Genomic DNA, 14,984 nt, shown 5'->3' on the forward strand with positions numbered 1-14,984 from the left:
GTAGTAATGTGATCCAGAGTGATACAATGTACTCATGAAAATAATGAATACAAATGTAGACTATATATGTATTGAAGACAATGAAGTTTTTAATTAAAGTTTTTCATTACTTTGAAACCAAATGAATGATTTTAAAAAATAGTGTCATAAGTGATCTACACTAGGTGGCACAATGTATTTGTCATGAAAGCTCATGAATGTTATGGATTTTGTCTGTGTTATATTGCTACTAAACTGTATTCAACATTATAACAGTGAACATGGTTAGTAATGAAATAGAATTTAAATATTCAAATAAAAATCTCAAAATCCATAAAAATACATCACTCTTGGACAAAAAAAAATGAACTGAACCTCTAAATTTACAAGAATGGGATTAAAATTGATAATTAAAAGTTGAATACTGAAAATAATTATTATATAACAAACCCTCTCATCTAAGCCTCCTTTTATAGCAATGATTGATGTTAATCTGTGAAATGCTGAAAGGTTGTCGTATTTGTTTTTCATCAGAATGCTGTAAGATGCAGCTAATGCTGGAATGATTGTTTCCTTTATCACATTACTGGCAGGGACTGCTACAGCTAACATGGCCTTTACTAATAATGGTACCCTGAAAAAAATATTTAATCATTGTCATGTTTGAAGATATTGTCTCAATCACTCAAGTGTTGAAAAATGATATTCTTGTCAGATACTGGACGCATCACAGATGAGTAGATATAGCTAGAAATCTCCAATTTTCAAAGTGCTTGCATGGACTGACGGGTTAATGACACAAAAGTTTATGTGCAAAAATTGCACACCATGCAGTTATGTTACAAAGGTAGCAAGCACACTGCATAGAGTATGTAAGGAGAGTGCGTTTCAGGAATAATATGAACTGAAAGAAACAGATCAGAGGTTTTCTACAAGGACAAGAACAGATCAGAATAGGTGCTTCATTTCTGATACTTAAATGATGTGTAACACTGATTTAAGGACAGATGATACATCATTTTTTTTCTTTGGAGGAGACTTAAAATCATGTCACATGTTTAGGTTTAAAAATGAAACAGACTTACTTAATACTTCAATAAAATTATAAATACAGACAAATCACACTCAGTAGAGGTTTACAGGTGAAAACAAATTTCAGTATATGATATATGAGTATTTGATATATTGTTGTAATGTAATCAATTTAACATATGTGAACCGACATAAACATTTAAATAAAATAAATATTTAAAATGAGTAGTATATTGAAACAAACATGAAAATATACACACCTATTGATCATCTCCTCCACAATCTCCTCTGTAAAATTACCAACATGGTCTTCTAACTTGGAAACATCCCTGTATTTATACAATACCGACCCAAAAGTTGCTGTTCTGGACGTAAGTGTAGATGAAAGAGACCGTAATTCACAGAGCATCTCATGTGAAGAAATGTCAGAGAAAATGTTTGACAATTTCTCCAGAGTCTTCTTACTCCCTGGGTTGTCTAATGCTTTGGTCTGCTTTGCCATGCTGTACCTGTGTTTATTATTACAATTTTTGTTTTAAAAACCTATTTTGATTACATAGAGTACACAAATGTCATACATAACTGAAATCAGTAATATACTGTAATAAACTATATAAGGCCAAATTACTATTGTGTAAAAATGTGTACCTGTTTATACTGTCTTTGAGTTAATTTTATTGTTATTGCTATACATATTCAAAGTTAACTAATTCTACTATTCCTTCCTTGCAGGATCCGCAGACTAATACCATCTTGCTAATAAAAATAAATAAATTAAGAAACAGTTACATGTACATACCCATGGTCATTCATTATCGGTAAGTCTGGCTCAACTTTTGGACCATCTGGTACAGGTTCATCAGGTTCCAGTTTTAACTGCTTTCTACTCTTCGAGTTGATACCCGAAATATCCTTGGGCGCCACAGGATTGGGGGTTTTGGGGGTCAAAGGCGAGGAAGCGCATCTTTTCACTCTAACTGATCCTTCTTCCAAATATTTTGAAGTACAATTTCTTATATCTTGTAAATAGCCGTGTACGTTTGTGATTTTTGAATAACAGTTTCTGCATACGGTTGTTGGAGTTACACAGAGTTTGTTTATATAATTAACGTTATCGAGGAGAAGTGAAAGTTTACTTATAAAATTATCTTCTTTTGCTTTCTTGCTGTCTAAACTATAATTTCTTGAGTTCTTGTTTCTACAAATAAAACAAACAACTTCCCGTTTCACCGGTGTCACCATCTTTAATATCATGTGACTTTTTGAAAGTCACGTGGATCGAAAGTAGTCCCGACATTAAGTGAGCCAATAACAGAGGTGAATGTATGAGCCGATGGTAGAGAGTGCCCGTTTCACCGGTGTCACCATCTTTAATATCATGTGACTTTTTGAAAGTCACGTGGATCGAAAGTAGTCCCGACATTAAGTGAGCCAATAACAGAGGTGAATGTATGAGCCGATGGTAGAGAGTGCCCGTTTCACCGGTGTCACCATCTTTAATATCATGTGACTTTTTGAAAGTCACGTGGATCGAAAGTAGTCCCGACATTAAGTGAGCCAATAACAGAGGTGAATGTATGAGCCGATGGTAGAGAGTGTTCTGTTCCATGGTCAACTTTTGGTTTCGTTTCGTCGAAATTGGAAATTGCACCCACTCTCAAAAAATTATAAGATCCCGTAAGATTCTTGAGCTAACGGGTCTAGAATTGTACAGAGACAATGGCAACATGTGATTCTCAGCAGGATACAATAGATTTAACATCGTGTTCAATTTGTTTTGAAAAATTCAAATCCCCGCGAATACTGCCGTGTTCACATTCTTTCTGTCATCGTTGTCTGTGTACATACATTGTGTCATCTTGCGATCAAAAAGATTTTCCATTGGGATTCCCGTGTCCACTCTGCCGAGAGTTTGTGCCTTCACCCGGGCAACCCGATGAAATAAAGCGATGGGCAGATAAATTCCCAATCAACGACGCCTTGATTCAGTTGATGGAAGGACGGGACTTCAACGTCTGCTGGGCCTGTAAAAGAGAAAATGAAGATGAAGAGGCTACCGATTTCTGTCTGACTTGCAAGGAACCTTTATGCAAAATGTGTTCGAAGTTTCATAGAAAGAACCTAGCAAGCATGTATCATGAAATGTGCTTGGTCTCAGAAATAGGATCACGAATAAATCGCTCCAAAAATGTCCATGTTTGTTGTGAAAAACATAACAATAAACAAATTGTATTGTTTTGTAATGATCATGAGCAACCATGTTGTGCCGATTGCTTCATAGAGGAACACAAGTCATGCGCTGATATACTGACTGTCCAAAAAGCTGCAGAAAACTTAAAAAACTTTGGCTTCAGAAAAGCATTAGAGCAAAAGATAAAGAAAATGACAGGAGCACTAAAGTTAGCGAAGAGGTCTCGGGAAGAACATCTTAAAGAACTGAACGACGCTTCCGAACGAATAACAAAAGAAGTGGAGCAACTTCATCAGGAAATTTTGTCACATGTCAACAAATTGTTTGATAAATACCTATCAAATATAACAAAGAATACAAAGGAAGCAAAACGAAATTTGGAGAAGAACACTCTCTCTATTTCTGACCGCATAGATTTTCTGGAACATTTGTTTAATCTTCTGATGTCTGCAAATGAGACGTTAGACTCCGATGAATCACGGTTGAACTATATCTCAACTTTTCACAAAGTGAAAGAAAATATTGCTAAAATGTTAGAGTATCCGTTGAGTGAAATCGTTTTCACTTTGAAATCAGAAATTTTGAACAGTTTTCAACAATTGTTGAAAATTTCTACGATTGGCAACATAACTGTGTCAGAAATTCCCTCTCCCATTTCACTGTCTGAAAAAATAGACATTAGAAAGTCAGAATTCTCACTTCTGTGGAAATACCCAGATGTGCAGGTCTCTATAAGAGGTGGTACAGTTCTACCAAATGGAAATTTTTTGTGTACGGATAATAAAAGTACACATTGCGTTCTCTTTACGGAGGATAACCATACAATCATACAGCACGGTACAGCGTTTGATGTTGAGCCGAATCCGTGGGAAATCCTGCTGGATGATGGGGTCCTTTATATTACCCAACGTAATGAAGAAATCTCACACATTCAACGATTTTCAGCAGACAATTTCCACCCTATGGACCCGGTATACGTAGATACTTGTTGCTCTGGCCTCGCTGTTATTGGGGATTTACTATTTGTTGTGTCTAACTACTGCTGCATCTTAAAATTGAATAAACACGGGAAAGGTTTCACGGAAAGCATTTACCAAATACAGTCAAGAGGTTTGAGATATCTAACTGATATCGAAGATGACATGCTGATTTGTAGCAATTTTACTGATCATTCAGTTTTAGCTCTTGATGCATCTGGCAATGAAATCTGGACTTTCAAACACAGTGAATTAAAAGGACCATATGGTTTAGATAAGGATCCTCAGAACAACATTTATGTTGCGGGGAAAAAGAGCAACAACATCCACATTTTGTCCAGGGAAGGGTCTCTTCTAAGAATTATAAAAAATATTACGAATCCAGTGGGTGTACATTTCAAAGCATTGTCTTTCACTTGTTTTGTTGTGTGTGAGTCAAATTCTTCGTCCCAGTTAATGTTATATCGATTCAAATAGGGTGCGTAGTTTATACTTCATACTATTTGTACGTTAGTTTAGTGAAAATCTTTGTGCATTCTGTGGACTTATTAATGAATTGTGTACAATTACAAAACACAGAAGAAAATATATGAATCATGATTATATTCATTATATAAAATGTTCTAATTTTGTTGAATAAATATGAAATGGTTTCGTATCTTAATGTTTTATTCTGTTTATATGTATACACCATAAATCCATATGCAATTTGAACTGGATGTAGACCTGTCTATTGCATTGACGGCGATTCAGTCACTGGATCAAAGAAATTAAAAACATTCAATGTGTACATTAATTCCTCGGTACATGTTAAGTTCTCTTACGCTCTGTCGAACATCAATTATTTCGTAACACAAACGTATTCCCCTCATATATTGAAAGAGGCAAGAACGTGAGCCATAGTTATGTCATTCTCATAAACGTATAAACATTCCTATAAACCAATAAATTATTTCTTAGTCGGCCTGGATCAAAAGATGTCACATACTCCGAGAAAATTAATTAGGAAAGAGTGATAATAGGGTTGATGTCTTAAAGATCTTTTTCAGAACCACTGGGCAAATTTTAGTTATACATTCAAAGCATTTTTATGAGTTAGTTCAATTAAAGGACCATTTTCCCTTCAAAGGGGTAATAAACAAGAAAATACCTGGTAAACTTATTTTGATTTTTTTTTCTAGAGTGTACTGCCAAAGAAACAAACTATTGACGTACGTTCTTCTAATAACATTGCATTTACACGTACCTCTGAAGAAATGTGTTAGTCAAGACCACTCGTGCGTGTTCAAATGTGTCTTGAACTTGGCCATTAGAGAGGAACCAACATGCCACCGTAATCATAAGGTTTTCTATGGTAGAAGACATCCTGTTTTAGAATTCAAGTCAGTGTATTCCTTTACAAAACTGTACCTTTAAATCAAACTCGGTATTTTATTAAAGCATTTAGTTTCGGTTTAATTTCGACTAAACCACCAGTCACATAAACGGATCTTCGACATATAGACCCAGGTAAACCAAATGGCGATATGTGATGCCCTGATGGACGCTGTAGATTTGACTTCGTGTTCCATATGTCTGGAGAAGTTGAAGTCCCCACGACTGTTGCCGTGTTCTCATTCTTTTTGTCAGCACTGTCTGTATGCACATATTGTGTCAACATGTGAAGAAAAAGATGTTCCATTGGGATTTCCTTGTCCTCTCTGTCGAGAATTTGTTCCGTTGCCAGGAAACCCGAATGAAACAACACAATGGGTAGAAAAGTTCCCCATCAATGACGTCCTGGTTCTATTGATGAATGAGTCTTGGGACATTAAAGTTTGTTGGCCCTGTAAAAGAGGAAACGAAGAGGAAGAAGCTACCGAATTTTGTCTAACTTGTAAGGAGCCCTTATGCAAAATGTGCTCGAAGTGTCATAGAAAAAGCTTAATAAGTATAAATCACAAAATGTGCTTACTATCTGAAATAGGATCTTACAGTTTTGTCTCGGGGCATACTAGTAACACTGATTGTTGTGAAAAACACAAAGGAAAACAAATTGAATTGTATTGTTATAACCACAAGACCCCATGTTGTACTCTTTGTTTTACAGAGGATCACAAATCTTGTTCGAATATATTAGCAGTCGAAAAAGTTGCAAAGAATTTTCAGAAGTTAGGTCAAATGAAATCATTAGAGCAAGAAATTGAGAAAATGAAAGTAGATTTAGAGATTACAAAACAGTCGCAGAAAGACAATCTCGGAGCGCTAGAGGATGATTCTGATATGTTTACCAAAGAAGCAGAACAACTTCATCAAAAGGTTTTATCACACGTCAACAAATTATTTAACGAACACTTTACAGAAATAGCAAAGAACACAAAGGAAGCAAAACGAAAGTTGGAGAAAAACACAATCGCAATCTCTGACCGCCTTGATTTTCTACAATACTTGCTAAGGCTGTTAAAGTCTGTAAATGGGACGTTAGACTCCGAAGAGACTAGACTAAATTATATATCGACTTTACATAAAGTGAAAGAGAATCTGGCAAAACTATCGCAATATCCTTTGAGTAAGTTTAAAGTCACTATAAAATCAGAAATTCACAGCAGTTTTAAAAAGACATTGGAATTCACTAAAATTGCAAACATATCTGTGACTGAACATTCTAGACCTCTGTCAAAAAAAGTAGATATTATAAAGGCAGAATTCTCATTTCTATGGAAACACCAAAATGTTAAGGCTAGATTGAGGGGGTGTACAGTGTTGTCATCAGGAAATTTGTTGTGTGTGGATAACATGAGCTCGAATTGCATGCTCTTTACTGTGGAGAACCAGGTTATTGGTCAGCCTACTTCAGCATTTCAAGTGGACCCGAATCCTTGGGATATTCTGTTGGATGATGGAATTCTATATATCTCACATGACAACAAGGATACTTCTCGTATTCTGCGGTTTTCGGCAGATAACTTCAAAGCTTTGGACCCTTTTCCTATGGATACAGGTAAAAGTTGCACTGGCCTGGCTATCATTGGAGATGTTCTGTTTGTTGTGTCTGACGACCGTTTCATTCTGAAAATGAATAAAAACGGACAAGGAAGCTCTGAAATTATTTACGAAACACAGTCAAGAGATTTGCGATTTCTAATTTCCCTGGCAGATGGAATGCTGGTGTGTAGTAATTTTACTAATCATGCAGTAATAGCTCTAGATGATTTCGGCAATGAAATCTGGACTTACAAGCACGGTGAACTAAAGGGATCTTATGGGTTAGATAAGGACCCCCAGAAAAACATCTATGTTGCTGGGATGAACAGCAACAACATCCACATTTTGTCTCGAGAAGGGTCTTTGCTAAGGATCCTAGGAGGTTTGAATAGTCCGACTTGCATAAAATTCATGAAGGATTCCTTTACTTGTTTTGTTATAATCCAGTCCCAAACAATGTCTCGAGTGATGTTATATAGATTTACATAGCTTTAAAATATATTTTGACTAAAACATATTTTGAATGTATACGTACTTTGCACCTACCTTTTTAGTAAATTTCACGGTATACTCAAATTCATTATTTGTATATGCAAACTTTAGTATAATTAAGGTCTCGTATAGTGATCACTCTTCCTTCCGTCCATTTCTCCGTCCAATAACACTTTCTTAGCAAACTTCTCCTTTTGGCCCAATTTGTCTCACATTTAAACCACAGAGTGCCGCTTGGTAATTATAGTAAAGTGAATTTGAACCATTTTCCAGGTTGCATGTTTAGTAATAGCAGATATTTGTAAACTCGATAAATAAGAATATGTTAGTCATAAGTTCGAATCCCGTTGAGGTTTTAATAGTTTTAACCTTTCTAGAAAATTTTAAAAACAGTTTTTTGGCCGAATAATTTAAAAGTTGTAAAATTATAAAATAATGAACGTATTTTGTTAAAATGTGGTATTGTTAAAATGTGTTCATAATTTTACATTAATATTGAGAGAGGTTTCATACAACCGTATTTTTGTCTGAGAAAAATCACTTGAGCTACCATATATATCCTGTTCATGTAATGTACGTTTATAGTTTGTATATCATATGAAGAAATAAACAATTTATTATTCAGTTTTTTTTTTTTTTACATTTTCATTTCCAGAATAAACGTCAACAGAAAGTCATCACAAAACTTTTTAAGAATATCTAGTTAAACAATTATTCTAATTGTTACTCTCTGAAAACACAAAAACAAATCCAATATAATTGTGCATAGAAAAAAATATTTTTATTATTTTGAATTCAAAGAAAACTACTTGAACTTGCACTCGGGTAACTAAGATGCACGTTCTCCAAAGTACAACTTCTGTAGGGTACAACTATTTAGCATTCACACATTTATTTATATTGTGCAAATTACTTTGTAGTTTTTATATTTTATTTCAACTTGGATGAGGCCTGTCTCATTGTAATATTTTAGATTGTAAAGCCGATGTAAGGACGAATTTTGAACTTGGTTGAAAATGAACCCGGGGGTCATTTTTCAACGATGATTATGAGAAAAAAGGTGTTGCATAAAGACCCTGGTCCGTTAAAAATTGACCTGCATGTGGAATTCTGATCATGAAACCGGTTGGAATTTCAATGGCAAATAAGCACAAATTAATGAATTGGTATTTATAACTTTATTTTGGAGGTTTTTCACTCATTCTTGAGATTTACATGTTTACGTGTCTTAACAGTCGGACAAAAAAGGAAAGATTTAAATGATTATTTTTGTTATTATTACACGTATCCCTTCATATACGTATTCAATCTTTAGTTTTCAACCGTGTCTTTAATGACTCAAGAAAACCGAGAAGATAATCCAACAGAAGAAAATACCTTTTAGACATTTATCTTTACATGGATATGGTATATATGTTTAAATTTCAACTTTACACTTTATCCTTGCTACGTTTTTGTGTTTCAGTATATTAAGAGTTTGTTAGTTTATTTAGACCATCAGTGATTCTTCAAAGTTTTTTTTTTTAAATAGGGTTACAAGTGTACACTTGATACAATTTTTAACAATCAAAATATTTTACTGTTGTAAGGTAACAATAAAGCATGAGCATCGTTTTTGAAAGAAGGGGTGGCAGACTTATCCAAAATAACTTGACAAGCAAAAAAAAAAATTACAACTTTTCCAAAATTGTAAAAATCCTATGCAACGGGGGAGGGGGCGTACTGTACCTGCAGATATAACTTCAATTTTACTGTTAATTTCCTTCGTTTCACTTCTTTACATGCTCGCCAAAAAGTCGTGGGGGTAACTCCATGTTAATCCACTTACTTGTTTAGTCAATTTCAGAAAAAAATGTTTGCTGCGAGGAATAGCCCCCCCCCCCCCCTCCTCTGATGCTTCGTGCCTGTAAAATTGTTATTCATTAGATATATTGATTCTATTTGGAGCTAAACATGATTCATAAATATGCCTTAATATCAAATAATTGTAATCGGTTTAACAGGAATATAAACCCGTCGTTTTTGTTTTACCTGGTTGCACAACTGGAAATGCTGGCCGACGTGTAGTATTCCTTACGTTGTTTTTGCCTATGTGCGCTTATTTTCTTGTTTTATATGCATTTTCTGTTTGTTTATAAATTAATGAGTCTGCGTCATCTATTTCATATTTGGATATTTTACTGAAAATGGAAATTGAAGGTAACCTAACCACAAAACTTTATGATAAACACGATGACTTCAATTTTTCTATAGTCAACTTTCCTTACTTATGTAGAAATATCCATTCATAACCTGCATATGGTGTTTCGGTCTCTCAGTTAATTCGATACACAAGGGCATGCTCTTTGTATGAACAGTTTCTAAGCCGGCCAAACTACTGACAAACAAGTTGATTAACAGGACTATCAACAGTCTCTTTTGAAGTCATCTTTCCGTTAGTTCTATGGTCGACCTTGTCATCAAACACAATCTTTCACTGGGTCGCATGCTGACTGACGTTTTTCATACTAATTGTTAGACCATAATTAATCGCCTAATTGTCTACGGACTTTTCCGGTTTTTCCCGATTACGACAAAGAGCACATGGTGGGTGTGACCGGTCAGCAGAGGATGCTCACTCCTCCTCGGCACCTGATCCTCCCTCTATCTTTTTAGAGGTCCGTGTTGCTCTGCTTTAAATTTGTATTTCGTTTTATGGATTTTTGAGATGGTTGACCGTTTGTGTTATTGTCATTTTTCATGTAAAGTACTCTATTCTTGATGTAAACTTGAATATTTTATTGCGACTGAGCCAGATAGGCGACGTGAGATCTACGTCCATCCATTAAGACATGTAAGGCGAAATACTTTGTCTGCAGCTCACATGCAGATATTGGTTGCAAGGATAGCGGCGATAAATAAAAAGAAATATACCTCTAAGGAGTCGCGTTCAGCTTTAGCAAAACGTCATGTGCGTGATGACATTCATTCCCACTGAAAACTTAATGTCACACTATGTGTTATTTAAATAACAATTCTAAAAGATTGTTACGTATTTTAAAAACAGAAAACCGCAACCTTAAATTTTATTTGTGAAATGAGTAATCACGAACATGTAAATTTATTCTATCACGTAAGACCACGCTTGAAATTTCTTCTAAAGCTTTATCACAGATCACCACTTTTAAAACCGGGTTCGATGTTCTGAATGAATGGTTACTTTCGTTTTTTATTTCGACGAAATTAAAGGTATCACACCGGTAATTGTTTTCACTATATAACACTATAGAGGGGAAAAAATTCTTAAAAATCAGTTTGTATTTTTCATGACAAAATATTCGGAGGAAATGTTATTTGTTACCTATCTCATCAGCTAACACCATAAAAAGGGCAAGTGATACTGCATTTTCTCAAAATATCTAGCTCCAAACAGGTCTACCCTCAAAACCACGTGTTTTCCATTTGTATGTAAACAGACTGCACACTCCCCAGGAAGCTGCTGCATGAGCCCTGAAAGAAGTAGTCCCTGTGAAAAAAAATCATCACCTAACAAAATACATGAAATATCCTACTCAGTGGTACAAAAAATTTTAAAACTGAGTAAAGGAAAATGTAAAAATGCAGTCAAGGAAAAAAATAATTCTGAAGTATATATGGAACTACAATTGACTAAGTTCATTTTGATTGGCCGATTACCGGTGTGATACCTAAAACAAACTAGACCTAGACACGAAGATCGGTGCCATGGCGACATGTGATGCCCTGTCAAACGTTGAAGATTTGACATCGTGTTCCATTTGTTTTGAAAAATTCAAGTCACCTCGACTGCTACCGTGCTCTCATTCTTTTTGTCACAAATGTTTGTGTGCCCATATCGTTTCAAGTTGTGAACACAAGGATGTTCCTTTGGGATTCCCTTGTCCTCTCTGTCGAGAGTTTATTCCATCACCAGGACAACTTGGTGAAACAACGCAATGGGTAGACAAGTTTCCAATCAACGACGTCATGGTTCAAATGGTGAATGAGACTCAGGACTTCAAAATCTGTTGGGCTTGTAGAAGAGGGAATGAAGAAGAAGAATCAAACGAATTTTGTTTGACATGCGGGGAACCGTTATGCAAATTGTGCTCAAAGTTTCATCGAATAAACTTAACTAGCATGAATCACAAGTTATGCCCCATCTTAGAATTAGGATCACACAGTTTTTGCTCAAGCCGCAATATTCTGTGCTGTGAAAAACATAAAAAGCAAATTGTGTTGTTTTGTAATGATCACAGAGCACCATGCTGTTCTGAATGCTTTACGATGGACCACAAAAAATGTGCAATTATTTTAACTGTTGAAAAAGCTGTCAAAAACTTACGAAGTTTGAAATTAATGGAGGAATTAGAACTACAGTTAGAGAATATGAAAGAGGGATTGCAAAAAGCAAAGAGGTCTCAGGAAGATAATATGAGATTATTGGACGATGATTTCGACAAATACACAAAAGACGCAGAAAAACTTCAGCAGGATATCTTGTCTCATGTAAACAAATTATTCGATAAACATTTCATAGATATCGCAAAGAAAACAAAAGAAGCAAAACAAACGTTGGAGAAAAACACACTCTCCGTCTCTGATCGCCTAAATTTTGTAGAACATCTGTTAAAACAACTTAAGCAAGGAAATGAGCCAGCAGACATAGATGAGAGGAATGTTAAATATATTTTAACTTTTCACACAGTGAAGGAAAAGATGGCAGAAATATTGAAAAATGCCTTTAATGAAATCAAAGTTGTTGTGACATTAGATATTTACGACAGCATCAAGCAAATTCTTGATTTTACAAGTATTGGAACCATGCTTCTGACAGAAATTCCTATTTTTGAAATAATAGACGCCAGAAAAGCGGAATTTTCCAAGCTAATCAAATATCACGATTTGCGGGCAAGGGTAAGAGGATGTACAGTGTTACCTAATGGAAATTTATTGTGTACGGATCATGAGAATTCATGTTGTGTACTTATTAAGGAAAAGAACCAAGAAACCATTCAACATTCTACAGCATTTCAGTTAGAGTCCTTACCATGGGATATCCTGTTAGATGAAGGTGTGTTATATGTTTCATATCGTAGCCATGTAAATTCCCATGTTCATCGATTTTCTGCAGACGATTTTCATGCTTTGGATCCTATACACACAGGGACGTATTGCTCTGGACTCGCTATTATCGGAGATTTATTGTTTGTGGTGTCTGAAAGCTGTTGCATATTAAAATTGAATAAAAACGGACAAGGACAGGTGGAACGCATTTACCAAACACAAACAACACATCTAAGATATCTAATTGACCTAGCAGATGGTACGCTTGTTTGTAGTAATTTTGAGGATGATTTAGTCAAAGCTCTAGATGAAATGGGCATGGAGAAATGGACTTACCAGCACACTGAACTAAAAGGACCTTATGGTCTGGATAAGGATTCCCAAAGCAATATTTATGTGGCTGGAAGAAACAGCAACAACATCCACATTTTATCTAGACAAGGGATTTTACTCAGGATCTTGGGAGACATCATTAGCCCAGTGTGCCTTAAATTAAGAAAGGAGACCTGTACTGCTTTTGTCGTGTGTCATGAGGAATCAAAAGTATTGTCCCAGGTGATGTTATATCAATTTAAATGAAGTTCAGTGCTTCATCGTATTTCTATGAATGCTGACGTTAAGGAGAAAAATCATTTTTCCCAAAGATTCTCTTTCCCTGTGATAGAAACTTTTCCATAATATATGATATGTAAATTTTATATATATATATTATATATATTATCTAAATTTTGTTAAATGTAATGAAGTTTGCTAGTAAGACACAACCAATTATCATATAATGACAAATTGATTATTTTTCATTCTTAATTATTTTATTATCTGCTTTGGAAATAGTTGTTAGCATTGTACCAGTAATTCCAGAGACTTATTGCACTGTACTATGTATAAAATTAATTCTTAGTTTAAGATATTGTATGAATTTGGAGATACATTTAATTATAATATACTGATGATGTTTTATTCATTTACAACAGTTACTTTCGCTCAATGTTAACTATATATTTCATTGAGCTTGAAATAAAAGTAACAAGAGGTTCTGGGACATCTGTTTCATATATGGATACACTACTAGAAAAAGACATTAATAGTAACGTAACAAAAAAACTATATGATAAACGTGATGATTTTGATTTTTAACAAACCACCAACTGTCTTTAGAGTTCAAACAGCAAAATACAAATTTAAAGCAGGGCAACACGGACCTCTAACAGATAGAGATGGGATCAGGTCACTTGGAGGAGTAAGCATCCCTTGCCGACCGGTCGCACCCGCCGTGTGCTCATTTTCAAGATCATGAAAATCGGAAGGAACCGTTATCAGTCCGGGAACAATTCCGGTTTACTTAAATTTTACTCAGAGCTTTTTGATTGTTTTAACTTGCCGATGGAAATGACGTTACAATTATAAAAGAGGAAAATAATATCAAAATAGCGTATCTTTTGGATTGCTTAATATTTAAAACAATGTTGAGTACAAAATAAACAGCAAAAAGTGAGTCAACTGAGTGTGACGAAGAAAGAATGCAGACACCAATATTCAAACTGCTCTGGCTGATTTTTCATTGATCATCTTGGAGATATTAATTATCACCAAAGACTGATATCAATTGTAAAAGAAATGGTAATCATGTTAAGCATGATTTTATGGTTTAGCGTTTCGTCACGGATAATTGATTCATTCTTTTTCAGAACGTCTTATTGATATTACTTGACATGATTTATTAAATATTTATATTATGGATTTATTCACATTAAATTTTAAACTCTACAGTGCGTTATTTGCAACCAAATAAAGATTTTCTACTTTTTCGTAAAAATTACAACAAAAAAAAAATCGTGTAAAAAATTAAGGGCAGGTATCCTTCTTTGAACAACGCAATCTTGCTACAGAGATGATACTCTAACGATCCATAAAATAAAATTTTGGTGTAGCATTTCACCTTAACAATGCTAACATAATACGGTGCTTATTTTCTAGGATTTTTAAAAAAATGGAATGCTACTTCCAAACTTTTATTTTATGGATCGTTAATGTATCATTTCTGAAACATGATTTCGTTGTTTATATAAGGATGCATGCTCTCGACTGTTTCATACGAGTTTGTTTGGTTTATATTTATGTGAAAGTGAAGAATCTGTTTGGTTGCAAGTAACACAATGTAGATTTTTAAAAATCAATAAATGCATGATACATCTAATAATCTTTATCTAATCAATCACGACCAGTAAGGCCAATGAAACATTTTAATTTTATATCAAAAATTATTGATGAAAGAACCCTATCTT

General features: G+C 34.6%; 3 protein-coding genes across 3 annotated transcripts; all 3 read left to right on the plus strand.

The window, feature by feature from the left end:
* The first annotated feature begins 2,614 nt into the window (after nt 1-2,614).
* LOC128156804 (uncharacterized) lies at nt 2,615-4,845 on the plus strand. Its single transcript, XM_052819103.1, has one exon. It carries the CDS (start codon nt 2,731-2,733, stop codon nt 4,654-4,656), a length of 1,926 nt encoding a protein of 641 aa, XP_052675063.1. The 5' UTR covers nt 2,615-2,730; the 3' UTR covers nt 4,657-4,845.
* A 585-nt stretch (nt 4,846-5,430) lies between these two features.
* LOC128156803 (uncharacterized) lies at nt 5,431-8,243 on the plus strand. The gene has a single exon (XM_052819102.1). The coding sequence runs from the start codon at nt 5,698-5,700 to the stop codon at nt 7,630-7,632; it is 1,935 nt and encodes a 644-aa protein (XP_052675062.1). The 5' UTR covers nt 5,431-5,697; the 3' UTR covers nt 7,633-8,243.
* A 3,085-nt stretch (nt 8,244-11,328) lies between these two features.
* On the plus strand, nt 11,329-13,517 carry LOC128155485 (uncharacterized). The gene has a single exon (XM_052817207.1). The coding sequence runs from the start codon at nt 11,359-11,361 to the stop codon at nt 13,276-13,278; it is 1,920 nt and encodes a 639-aa protein (XP_052673167.1). The 5' UTR covers nt 11,329-11,358; the 3' UTR covers nt 13,279-13,517.
* The last annotated feature ends 1,467 nt before the right edge of the window (nt 13,518-14,984 follow it).

The sequence above is a fragment of the Crassostrea angulata genome, chromosome 7 (assembly GCF_025612915.1).
Source record: "Crassostrea angulata isolate pt1a10 chromosome 7, ASM2561291v2, whole genome shotgun sequence".
NCBI lineage: Eukaryota > Metazoa > Mollusca > Bivalvia > Ostreida > Ostreidae > Magallana > Magallana angulata.

What these genes read in the sequence shown, in the direction of transcription:
- LOC128156804 (XM_052819103.1), top strand. Translation starts at nt 2,731, where the DNA reads ATGGCAACATGTGATTCTCAGCAGGATACAATAGATTTAACATCGTGT.
- LOC128156803 (XM_052819102.1), top strand. Translation starts at nt 5,698, where the DNA reads ATGGCGATATGTGATGCCCTGATGGACGCTGTAGATTTGACTTCGTGT.
- LOC128155485 (XM_052817207.1), top strand. Translation starts at nt 11,359, where the DNA reads ATGGCGACATGTGATGCCCTGTCAAACGTTGAAGATTTGACATCGTGT.